The sequence below is a fragment of the Mobula birostris genome, chromosome 26 (genome assembly GCF_030028105.1).
Source record: "Mobula birostris isolate sMobBir1 chromosome 26, sMobBir1.hap1, whole genome shotgun sequence".
Lineage (NCBI taxonomy): Eukaryota > Metazoa > Chordata > Chondrichthyes > Myliobatiformes > Myliobatidae > Mobula > Mobula birostris.
The window spans coordinates 14,437,330-14,450,679 of NC_092395.1; the positions used below are offsets into that span (position 1 = coordinate 14,437,330).

Below are 13,350 nucleotides of genomic sequence, written 5' to 3' on the forward strand. Positions count from 1 at the left end.
CCCTCAATGCGCAACACTGGAGCTGAGATTTAGGCACTGACAATCTCACTTGTTATAGATAAAGAACACTTGGGGGGGGAGGGGGGGTTGGGAGCAAACTGTATTACATTAGTGTTTAACTTCCATATGATAAAAATTTACTTTGAAGTGTAGTCCAATATATTGGGTTGTACATGATGGACTGTTGCCAGAGTGTTGCCCTTAGTTACTGAACAAAGCAACAAAATTTCAGCTTTGCATTGTGGAATTTAATGTAATCAGTGTATGATATTTTGACATTGCTGTCAGAATTTGATACAGCATTAACCAATGACCTATTTTAAATGAAAATCTTTTATTTATGTTTGAAATTCAAGAACATCTATTTCAAGAAAGGGAATGTTTATAATTATCCTCTCTTGAAGGTGACACTTGCTAAATGGAATAGATTGCAATAAATGAATAAAAACATCCAAATAACAAATGATTTATTGTTATATTTAAGAAATAGTTGTTATCTGATTAAAACATGGGCAATCAAAAGTACAGTGCTGTGCAAAAGTCTTGGGCACATATCTAGAGAGCCTAAAACTTTCGCATGGTACTGCTGCCACAAAAAAACAAATTTCATGACATATTTAATGACAATAAACCTGATTCTGATATGGGTCTCTATTATTTACAGACTGGGAAATGGGGCAGGGAGAGGGGAATCGTGGTTGGGAAAAAGGGAAGGGAGAGGGGAGGGAATGGGAGGCACCAGAGAGACATTCTCTAATAATCAATAAACCAATTGTTTGGAATCAGATGACCTTGCTTGGTGTCTTAGGGTTGGGTGTGCCTACTCCTGCGCCACCCCACCCACCACCTCAGCACGCCTGTCACCTGTTCCGTACTCCTCCCGTCGCACTCCACCTTTGCAATTCCCAACACCATTTGCTCCCAGCAGAATTACAACCTTGCTGTCCGCTCCACATTGACAAATAGAGTACAGTACAAATGTCTTAGGCACTCTACCTGAGGCTGCTGCACATTACTGTAAATATATTGATGTAACTAAGGATGATTGAATGTTTCCTTACAAGATTATTTAGCTTTCAGTTTTGCCCCCTTTTCTTTTCCTTTATTCCACCCCTCCCTTCCTATACCTTCTTTGGAAGCCACTAACTTACTTAGGTGCTGTTCCTCTCAAATTCCCCATTCTTCAGGTATGAAACTAGTTTGTGTTGCTGAGCTATTTGTAAATAAAAGAATATTACATTTATTTGCACTTCTAGTTTTAGCTGATACATGCAAATTTTTTTTTATATAACTCCCAGCCAGGCTTCTTGAATGAGTGTCACAACAGTTTCTTAGGAAGAGTGCAGCATCTAAACACATCTTCATTTCTAGAAAGCTTTGGTCAAAACTGAATGAAATACAGACTAATATTTCAAACTTAATGATTTTTCCTTAAAAATATAGATTTACAGCTTGGGTTCTATTGGGTTTATTAGTTTACAGCTCAATTTTAGTACAATTTTAAAGTAGTATTTTAAATGCAATATAATGGAATACATAAACTGAAGTTTCAATTTTCTAGATTTTGGAATTATATTCTTTAATCGCTGAAAATATTGAATTATGTTTTACAGCTCAGAAGCAGCCTTCAGAACTTAAAGATGCAGATAAGCCATGATGCAACTCAGTAAGTGTTTCACTTTTTTCTACTGAAGTCCTTTAGTTATAGAAATTGAAGGTTTAATTGTATCTGCATTTAAACTTAAATGTAAGACAGTGTACTTAGGCTCCCATCATGTAGATTCAAAGGTTAATGCTCAAAGTAGTTACTGAACCCAAGTTTAAAAAAAAGCATTGTACACAGCAGATGTCAGCGCATGTGTTCAGGCACTTATGTGCTTATCCATGAATTTTTCAAGCACATGAGAGTTTCTGTTTCCATCACATTCTTTCAAGCAGGCAGCCCAAAATGTGTATCATTCTTGGGTAGTAAAAAAGAATTACCTCAATTTTATTTCACAAAGTAATTGACCTCTGTTTGGATAAGTTGGTATTCCCTTTTCATCTTATTTAGGCCTTGAGAGTTTTATGTAGTTTTCCTCTCATCTTCTTTTGTTCCAAAGGAAGCAACCTGATTAGAGTTTCACCTTGTAATTGAAGCTCTCCATCCCAGAATTCTCATTGTCATGGAGAGAAGCGGCATGGAAAAGGTCCTCCAGCCCACCAAGTTTGCGCCACCCATCAACCCATTTACATTGATCCCATATTTTATTCTCCCCGCATTCTAACCTCCTAGATTTATCCACCTACCTACATACCAGGAGCAGTTTACAGTAGCCAATGAACCAACCAACCTGCAGGTCTTTCGGGTAAGTGGGAGGAAACAGAAGCACATAGGGGAATCCCACACACTCATGGAGAGAACATGCAAACTCCCACGGTCAGCATCTGAGATCAGGGTTGAATCTGTACTTCGGGTACTGGGTCGTCCTCTGCAGCTTTCACCATATTCTTATATTGTGCTAGTTGTATGCACCTCTCTGGCCATGGCCCAGTTTCTCAGGTAAGCTCAAGTATAATTTTACACTCCTTATATTCAATGTCTCACTTAATAAAGGCATGTGTCCTAAATGACTTTGAAATCACCTTATTGGATTGCCCAACTAATTTCATTGATCTGTGGATATTCATATCACTATATATATCAGTATATTTGTTACACTATCCTCCTAGTATCCTCCTAGTTACTGTGTATTCCCTTGCCTTATTTGCCAAATGCATCATCTTACACTTCTGTGATTGAAGATTTGGTACTCTTTGGCCCTATCTGGGCAGCTCATCTTAAAGCTGTATTTAACACACTGTTACAACATTCAATACTTAAATATACATGATAGTAAATTAAAATGTTAGCATACTTATCGATTTTCTGGTTAAAGATTGTTAGATAAATAAAACCCCTATCTGATTTGCTGGGCTTTTCAATATTTTGCAACTTTTCATATCAAAAGAGGGAAGTTTATTGTACCTTCAGAATTAATAACCCACTTTGCTAATGGATGGCTGATAATATGGTATTTCTAACACTTTTGCCTGTATTATTAGAAAGCATCTAAACATAAGTTTTGTTCATTGTTCATATTTAAACATTTGAAGAAGGGCCAATAGTTATGTGACACTGACTTTCAGTACAAACATTTAATCCCCAACAAGTATCAAAAACCTAATTAGTTAACTTTTATTGCTGTATTGATAATTTAGGCACAGCACTCAGTTATACCCTTAAAGTGTCCTAGTGTTTGCATCTTATTTTGAGAGACTGATACACCCTGATTGTGTGAATCACTGAAATCCTCCATTATTTGTAAATTGAGCATAAAAATCTGGGAACATTTGACTTGTTGATCCAATGAGTAAAGTATTGATTCATCTCCTCCAATTTGTGTTTCATTCTTCTCATGTAGAGCTCAATAAAATGGCTTCCAGCTGAAGCCTAGTTTGAAAAGTGTCAGTTATTAATGCTTATAACATTCTTGTTACCTATGCAGGATTGAATATATGGATGTGCAGTGCATGTGAATACACTTCAATTAGGAAGTTTTCAAGTGTCAATTCTTGGGCTGGAAAAGAATAAGACCAAAATAATGTTTTTTGTTCCAAAGCTATTTTCTATCTATGAAATCCTGAGTGTAGCTCTTGTTGATTATCAAGCAATCCTAGATTATTAAAAGTAAAATTGTATCTTTCTACCACCATGGCACCTCTATTTGATTGACATTTTCATTTCCAAGTTGAATCTTCAACAGAATCTACTTTTTAAATAAAGGCACTGGCATTGTGATAATTGTGAATAAATTTATCAGACTTACTGTATTATCCCTCTAGTTAGCAAGTATGCTGAATTGTCAAAAGAAATTCAAAGATTTTCTGTATTCACCTATAATTTTGACTTCTGTCTCTTTATTTTACTTACTGCCACTGACAATCTTCTGTAATTCTTTCCCAGTTCTAATAAAAGAAGAGAATTGCAAATTTTGGTCAATATTTTTATCTTTTAAAGATCAACTTAAGGTTTATTGGTAGGAAATTATTTATGTACGCTGTCTGTAAAGACCTGAAGTGAAAGCATTTTGATGTGCCCCTACAGCACAATACAGCCACTAATTGAATATAAATTGGAAATGTCAGTACAAGCCTATGGGGCAGTAATATGCAACTGAAAAATTCACAGCACTGTACTTAACTTCATTTTATTTAAGCCTGCCAGTGACATTCATGGTCTTCTACCTCTTGTAAGTTACTGGCATGGTATTTGATCAAAAGTTTGACATCCACACTCACCCCATTTGCACTATAGTTTATCATTGTTGCAGAGCTCATTTGTGAAGAGATCCAACCCAACCCCTAGCTAAAACAGTGTGAGATTGCCTCCTGCTGGTAGTGCAATTTCTTTGTTTCACTCCATTCTCAGTGTGCAGCCAATTCTGAATCAGTCGCACTTGCACCATGTCCATTACATCGTAGTAGAGTAGAACAACTTCATATCAGTGCTGCTAAGTGCACTCATAAGACTTACCAAGAATGCCTTGAGCTACTCAGCATGGATCAGAATATCAGAAAAGAAGCCAAGAAGAGCACATGCCTGAAATAATTCCTTTTATACAAATTGAGTATGATTGTTTCCCTCACAGATCTGGCCTTCAGTTCACCCAGGTTTTAGGTATTTGCTGTACTCAGGTACAGTCATAAATCTTCACCTCAAATATTAGAGACCAACTAATGTTGCAGTCACAAACAAGAGAAAATCTACAGATGCTGGAAATCCAAAGCAGCACACACAAAATGCTGGAGGAGCTCAGTGGGCTTGTCAGCATCTCTGGAAAAGAGTAGTTTTGAGCCGAGACCCTTCATGAGTCCTGAAGAAGGATCTGCGCCCGGAATGCCAACAGTTTACTCTTTTCCATAGATGCCCCCTGGCCTGCTGAGCTCCTCCAGCATTTTGAGTGTGTCGCTTTGATTTTCCAGCATCTGCAGACTTTCTCGTGTTTTGTGACTTACTTTTGTGGAGTGTTTTCTGCTTGGCTGTAACATGAAATGTGAAAGTAGCAATGTTGATTTGATTTAGTGCAATTTCCCAAGCTGGACTTTGATGGCTTCATTTAAATGCAAAGGTTTGCCTTAAAATCTAGGCAGAGGAAGGGAATGTTGATGTGAGTTATTCAGTGCCTTAGTCCATGAAGATATTATCGCTTTTTGTTAATGGTTAAAATTGTCAAACTGTCAACTAAAATAGTACCAGTGTGAATTCCAAAATGATTAATTGTTTACTATACAGGGTGATTTATTTTCAATTATAAAAATATGCACTGGTTTGCACTAAAATGTTTGCATTCATAGTGTACTCATTTATTTCAATCTCAACTGGCGTATATTGTCCAATGTATTAGCTCTAGTTTCTGCTGCAATTCTTCACATTGTTTTGACTTCATTTCAGTCCTTTGATCTTCTGTGTCCCTGGCCTGTGCTTCTGTTTTTGATTACTATGAATCAGTGCGCTGTTATGTTACTGCACTAGGTCCCCTGTGGATTGTAACATTTCCTGACTTGCATCCTCTTTCATTTAGATAAAAGTAACTAAAAATACCTATTTCATTCCACATGAATATACATTGGTCAAGTTTATTATTTGTGGTGGGGATTTAATTTTTTTTAAAGATCTGTGGTTAGCATTCATTTCTGCAAACCCAAAACCCAGTTGATTTACGTGGTTAACATCTTTATCTCTAAATTAAATTGTCTTAAGCTGAAGATGGTGTTGTAATTAATAATGTTCTTTGATAGGACGATCGTATTCTTCAACAGAACCCAAGCAGTTTCCCTCTAGTGTTGGTCCAAGTGAGTTGGAGAATGGACAGTCTTAGGATTCACAATCCTTTATCATGGCTGATTTAGAATGACTAAATCTAAATAAATTTTTATTGTTAGATACAGAAGTTTGAAGTTTAGCAAGCTTTGAAAATTGAAAAATCTTCACATAAGCCTTTCATCTTTATCCCTCAGCATTAGTAAAGAAGGTGGTGCACACAACAAGATATCCAAAAGCTCACCGGTGTCTGTTATCAGTGCAAAGAGGTGGAATTTGTCCCGAGTTTTACCACATAGATGGTGCACCTAAAGCAGGGGATCCGAACCTTGTGTATGCCATGGACTCCTACCATTAACTGAGGATTTCAAGTTGGGAACCCCTGATCTAGAGATTGGCAGCACTTTTCTGGGATGTTAGTGTTTGACAGCAGTTAGGTAACTTGTGGCCTCCTCCCATTTTGGAGGTGCTTTGTTCCTACAGGCATGGAATATGATTGGTTCAATGTTTATTATCGTCACATACTGAGATACAGTGAACTTGCATACCATTCATACAGGTCATTTCTTCTATAACAGTGCATTGTGGTAGCACAAGGCAAAGTAATACGGAATAAATTGTGACAGTTACAGAGGAAATGAACTGCAGGCAGACGATAAGGTGCAATGTCATAATGAGGTAGATTGTGAGGTCAAGAATCCATTTACACTTTAGGGGGCCCTTTACCACACTTAACTATTGAAATACATTTTTGCCACTAAAAATGTTTATGCATTTTCACTACCATACTTATTTTCATAAATGGATGTCGCAAAAAGGTGACAAGAAATAAGCTCAAGGTTTATGGGAAAGCTGTAAATGTATCTTTTCATGTACTATGAATAGATTTAAGATCATCATTGAATTCTGTTGATTATGATGTCGGGTAATATGTGTAATTTGCAACCTTTATTGCTGCTGAGAATTGATTCAATTGCATGTTCTAACATCAAATGGGTCACAGTCTAAAATAAATTCTGACCATATAGTTTTGATGTTTGCTACAGGCAACCTGACACAGTCAAACAGAAGAATGCTTTTCCACCAAACTTCATTCATTCTCTTGATTCAACTCATATGATGTTAACAGCACTCTATTGTTACAGGTAAGGTATTGACTGACAACCTTACTACTGCTGAAATGTTTGAACTCATTTCTGTAAGCTCATTTTAAAACATCTGATGCTTATGAATCCTTAAGTTATGAAATTCACTTACAAATCTTAACATTTTCATCCATCTAATAACTATATTTTGCTGCAGTAAGATAAGCAAACCACCCTGTACGAAAATCAATACAGACCTTTGAGTCCTGTAGGTTCCTTCAGAAGTTATACATACATAGTGGTGTAGAAGTATTTTTTTGTAAAATTAAAATTGATGACTTCATGCTCCAACGATCTTTATACAGGTTTCAGCCAACAGACAAAAATGTAGTGATTTGTTATCAGTCATCGTTTGCAGAAGGTGGCTTTTTGCCTTTCATTCCTGCTGACAGAAGTTTGTTTATTCAAATCTATACTGATGAGTTGGTTCTCTAAGGTTGTCATAGCCTGGGGTGATAGTGGGGATAACCTCCCACTACCTTGCAAATGCTCCTAAGGATGTGAGTCTCAAGTAGTCTCTGACAACCAAGACCAGCTCCTGACCTTCGCATGTGAGTTAGCTACTAAACCCAGCGGAACAGTTTCCACTGACAGGAGAAGGGGCAAAGGTGGCTTACTGGCACCTTAAAAGCAGTTGCTTTGGCCACGGTTGACAGTTCATCTGGAAGGAAAACTCTGATCTCAAACCTCCTCTGCCTTGCGGCTATACCACTCATGGGGGAGACTTCGGGAGTAAACCCCAAGGAAAATTCCGGAGCTGGAGTCCCTGATACAGTCCTATGGTGAGTTCTACGCTGACTGGCAAGTCCTGCCATGCCACTGGTGCCTCACGGTATCGGACTCTGCCATTCTTTTGGATTTGTTAGCTGCATGGAAGGGTGGTGCCTGGAACATGGACAACAGCTTGCTCTCCACATTATCCTGCCCCGGCTTGCAGATCATGTAGGTAGCTGGGACGCAACAGCCCTGTCAACCCTGACCAACGGAGGGCCTCATCTAATGAGTTCCATTTCCACCAGATCAGCACAGTTAACTTGAACCGGCTGTTTATATGCTATCCTGTTTAACACATTATGTAGTACTTTGCTCCTTTATCTTTTACTGTAATTTTGAACCAGATGGCGTTAAGTACAGTTGAACAATATCCCTGAACTTCTGATGGCAGCACAGGATTGTTGAATATTGGAAAGACTTGCCTTGATCAAAACAGCAAAATGGCTTTGCATACACTACGAGTTCTGAAAAGTGGAATTAAATTGTATTTGTTTTTCATTTATGGCATGGTGCAAGCTAAGTGCTTTTCCCACAATGCCACACTGAAAAGAAAATTGGTTCAGTCGTCATAGTGGTCTGAATCAAAGCTGCAATCAACAAGCTACCCCTAGTGATGGTTTACTGGAACAAAACAAATAGATTAAAAGCCAATGATTAATTTGGAGGGTAAATTTACAAATCCATCAGACAATCAAGTAAGCCATGTTGCACATGACTTTTAGTAGTCACAGCTAAATAGAAATTTAACCATCTAATTGGAAATAAGACTTTCACAAACTTGTTACATTACTTTATAAAGGGTAATAATTTCAGTTTGTTTCAGAGAATGATGGTCTGCAACCATAAATACTTTCTGGTATTGATTCTAATTGTCTTTGCATGTATTTTACGGCCTTGGCCTTTGAACCTGCCAACATAGTTTAAAATATATTCTTTAATCGTTTGTAGGAAAACTTCAATCTTCCCTTCAGTGTTTATGTAGGCTAAGTAACTATATTGCTTTAAGCTCATCCCAAGATTTGCTTGATTAAAGTTCTCGGCATCATTTCAAACAATGATGTTCCTAATTTTCAGAGGCCAAAATTGAGAATAAGCAGGACATTGGAATACCATAACCTTCTACAGTACTGTGTAATCATACAAAGCCAAGTGCATTTCATAATGTGATGTCATTTTGTACTGCTAATTATATAAACAAACGTTGGAATTCAACGAAAAGTACAAACATGATTAACAATAATCAGGAAATAATTGTTGTGGGGCAGAAGTGATGATTTGTACACCTGTGGCCCTGAGAGTGGAGATGTGATTGTGAGGGTTTGAATTAGACAATGTTTCTGGTGAGTGAAAGAAAGCAGGCTGATGAATGTTATTTGTAAAATACTGATTTCAATTGGAGCAAGGTTGGAGACTTAAGTCCAGAAGATTAAACCATGCTTTCTAGATAGCAAACTAAATAGAAATAATCTTGGAAGTCTTTGTGCCAATACGTAAATTTAATCACCATAACTTTCCTCATTTTATTCACCCCACACCCCTCTCCCCCCAGAGCTGGCGTAACATTTGTCTCTGTCCACGACTGCTTCTGGACACATGCTATGACAGTTGATATCATGAACAAGGTAACTATTCTCAAATTATTTTGTGCCTGTTCAGTAGTTCTGAAATATAATTATATTAAATAGCCTTTGGTGTTATTTTCCTTTAGTTTTTTTCCAGCTTAAGTGGTCAGTACAGAATTAGCCACATTAAATCCATTTTTGATAACTTGAATGATTTGTTAATAGATGATGTGCACATGTTGCAGATTTGCCGTGAGCAGTTTGTTGCCCTACACAACCAGCCTATTCTTCAAGATCTTTCTACTTTCCTTGTAAACAAATATCGCCATAACATTCCGTGAGTTTTGAACCTTTTTTATTCTATACACCCAATATATTCAAAGATATGATTAGAAGCATTCATAAAAGTTAATTTGAACTGCTGAAGTATCTTAATTTTTGTTCAAATAATGCTATTTTGTCTTTGCAGTATTGGCAAGAAAACTAAACAGCTTCAGGAATACAAAAGAATGCTTCAGGTGCTGTCCAAAGTTCTGAAGACAGGTACTAAGAAAATTGTTTTAAGGCTGGCATTAGGTCATCTTTTGAATCTATGCAAAATGACAAAGGGGATAATACATGCATTCCTAACGTCAAATGTTTTACAGTAGGTTTAGAATATTTATATGGCAAGAGTTGAGTATACAAAAGGAGGTGCAGTTAATATTTGATTAAGTTCTTTCAAGAAAAACAAAAACAAGAACTGAATAATGACAGCAACTGCTGGATGAACATTCCATGAATGATCTTTGCTATCATTTTTCATTTCTCCCTCTCTTTTGTGTACATATTGATCACATTCTTTGTTCTACAACCTATGCCATGAATTTTGACAATGTTGTCTGCATGTCATTTCCCCTGAGGAGAAATTGAAACCCAGTGTAACTTGTGTATGATGTCTCCAGAAGGATCACTAGAATACTAGCTATTTGCCAATAAGGTTATTGATCAGATATGTTGCCCTACCATCATTCTAAATGTGATTTACCGATCAACAATATAGATTGAACATAGCCCACACTAGCCTTGTGGATTGCTTTTCACTGGATAATCTTGTTGAAATTCCTCAGAGGCTCATAACTCTATTTCTATCCAATGGTAAAGTAATAGTCAACCTGCTTTTCATCATGAGATGAGTTATTAACTTCAAACTTTCTGCATAATCACTCAAAGAGTTGAACTGCATGTGCATGTAACGAGAGTCGTATAACTCATGTCGTTCTACCTTAGGTCACGAACTTATCAATCACCCCTGCTGTGGACACCTTGTGGAGGTCCAAGATCCATATGCTCCACTTCCACTGGACTAAGTGTGTAAATGTAGGAAGGGACTATGTTGAAAAATAAATGTGCTAGGTTTTCTAAAATTAACTCTTTCTACCTTAGGCCACAAACTTATCAATCACCCCTTGTAGGATCAAGTCAGCTTTTGCACTGAAGTCTTAAATGATGGATCTACACTGAGTAAAATGTGGTCTGTGGATCATCTGCCATTACAAGGGAATTCCAAACTAATGGCTCTACTATATCAGTGAGGCGTATTAGAATATTTTATTTTCTGAATATATAGGCATTAAATTTGTCTGTGGAAGTGGCCTGTCAGCTCTTTGAACCTGTTCCATATTGGAACTGGAACAAAGCCAATCTTATTAGCCATATAAAATATATCAAGGCACTCAGTGTGGGAGTGACAAGACCAAAAAATGCTGAACTTGCCATTGTTCACCACATTCCATGAATTAGCTATGAAACAGAAATTGTTCCCTGATACACCTCGAGAGCCATTTGTAGCAGCTCTTCCTTCCTGGTTTAGTCTTGTATCAGGACTCATGAATCATCTTCATTTTTCCTTACAGGTGAATTTGATCTAGAGAACGTAAAAGAGTCCACCTACTTCTTCAGCTGAACATAAAGAATGCTGGGTTAGCCATCTGACATTGTCTGCCTTAAATGCCCAGTGGAATTCCCCCCATTGGACCTTTGCTGAGGAGTAATTTCATTGAAATAGTTATTTTTTAATTATACACTGGACTTGTGTAAATCTTTGTATATTTCTGATATGAACAGTGGAAACTTAAACTACCCCCTACAGCTGAGCTCCCTTTGTACTCAAGGAATAAATTATTGTTGATGTAAAGGAAAATCTTTCTGTTTATATTATTGTGTAATTATGTATGCTTTGTTGCAACTATACTGAAGCAAACATATTTTTAAACTGTTACTTTGATACTGGTCATTCTTGGCCAGTAGAAGCCAATAATTATCCTTTGGAAGACCAAACACAGCATTCTGCTTGGGTATTGATTATGAGAGCACTGTAAATCGAGTACGTGAAGGCCCATTCCATCTTGCTAAATTGGAATTTAAATGATTTGGCCATCTTAAAAATGAGTTAAGCTAATTTACTTTCATTTGAACAACAATAGGCAACTGCTTTCCATAGGTAATCTCAATCTATTTCATGGTATTCCTGGTACCATTTCTTGATTTTGGAGGCCAGACAAGATTGTTAAAATATTGACCTTGATATAGATAACATCATTTATGGTTCAGTAACCTGGTGAATGTAAAGTGACAATATCCACAGTGATGAAACAAAAATCTGAAGTGGGGGGGTCCTTAGGAGAATGTCCTTGGGGTAGCATAGAGCACCTTCATGGCTTCTGAGATTGTTTTCATTTAAATTCTGTAGGTCTTGGCTTTGAAATATTATTCCTCTAATATACTGTGCATTGAAGAAAATGTAAATTATATTATGTTCTTTAAAAATGTAGATGCCCATTTAGTTTTCATGACTACAAATTTAGTTAAAAACCTATTGTGACCCCAGACCCCATCCTCAGACAACAGAGAAATTCTTGCATTTCTTGTTTTAAACTGTTATGAATTTTGTCTTACATAAAATTTCATGGCTGAGAAATTCTATTTTTTGTAATAAAAATGTGCCATCAAAAATGACACATAACCATTCTGTAATTATGTAGTTTAGGTTTCAGTAGAACTTTTTGTTAATGAAAGAATTAAGAACCATAAATGCTGCTTTTGGGGGGAGAAAAAAAACAAATACTGGTTGTTGAAATTGCTGCAAGATTTTGATGAAAAAGTTAAAATCCGAGCTTTCACTGCACTTTTCCTTTACCAGTTAACAGAATAAGCTGTTTTCTGTTTTTATAATAGTGGTTGTCAGTTTGATGCTGGAGACAAGAGATTATAACCTAGTGCAAAAATTAAACTTCATCCTTCTTATCTGATTCCACCTATCATTCATCAGCCACTTAACTCATCTTTCCCTCTCAACTTTATATGCAAGTTATTGTCCCTGTCTGTTCAGTCATGATGTAGGGTCTCGACCTGAAATATCAACCGTTCATTCTTTTTTCCCACAGATGCTGGACTTGCTGAGTTCTTCTAATGCCTTAGTTTTTGCATCAATTTTATTTTGTATTTGAACTTGTATAGATAATTATATAGAACCCTTAGGAGGCAGTGATCATAGCATGATTGAATTCATACTGCAATTTGAGAGGGAGAAGCACAAGTCAGGTGTATCAGTATCACTATGGAATAAAGGGAACTACAGAGGTGTGAGAGAGGAGCTTGCCCGGGTGGATTGGAGGAGGATACTGGCGGAGATGATGGCAGAGCAGAGATGGCTGAAGTTTCTCTGCTTCACAAGGCGCAGGAGAGAGATGTCCCACAGAGGAAGAAGTTCTCAAATGGCAGGGGTAGGCAACCAGGGCTGACAAAGGAAGTTAAGGACTACATAAGAGCCAAGGAAAGGGCATATAAGGTAGCAAAAGTGAGTGGGAAGTTGGATGATTGGGGAGCTTTTAAAATCCAACAAAAGGCAACTAAAAAAACCTATAAGAAGGGAAGGGAAGAAATGAAACATGAAGGCAGACTGGCCAATAATATAAAGCAGGATACCAAAAATGTTTTCAGTTATATTAAGAGTAAAAGGGAGGTGAGAGTTGATATTGGACCACTG

General features: G+C 37.1%; 1 protein-coding gene across 2 annotated transcripts in view; it reads left to right on the top strand.

The window, feature by feature from the left end:
* polrmt (polymerase (RNA) mitochondrial (DNA directed)) overlaps positions 1-12,541 on the top strand; it is an 83,863-nt gene extending 71,322 nt beyond the window's left edge. The window contains exons 16-21 of one of the 2 annotated variants that reach the window (XM_072244604.1): positions 1,614-1,666; positions 6,889-6,987; positions 9,311-9,383; positions 9,569-9,660; positions 9,793-9,866; positions 11,219-12,541. In XM_072244604.1, coding sequence (XP_072100705.1) covers positions 1,614-1,666; positions 6,889-6,987; positions 9,311-9,383; positions 9,569-9,660; positions 9,793-9,866; positions 11,219-11,268 — 441 coding nt within the window. In that variant the 3' untranslated portion in view covers positions 11,269-12,541. Of the gene's footprint in view, positions 1-1,613; positions 1,667-6,888; positions 6,988-9,310; positions 9,384-9,548; positions 9,661-9,792; positions 9,867-11,218 lie in introns of those variants that run through there. The other variant, XM_072244605.1, reaches the window with a different exon arrangement.
* Positions 12,542-13,350: the final 809 nt, after the last annotated feature.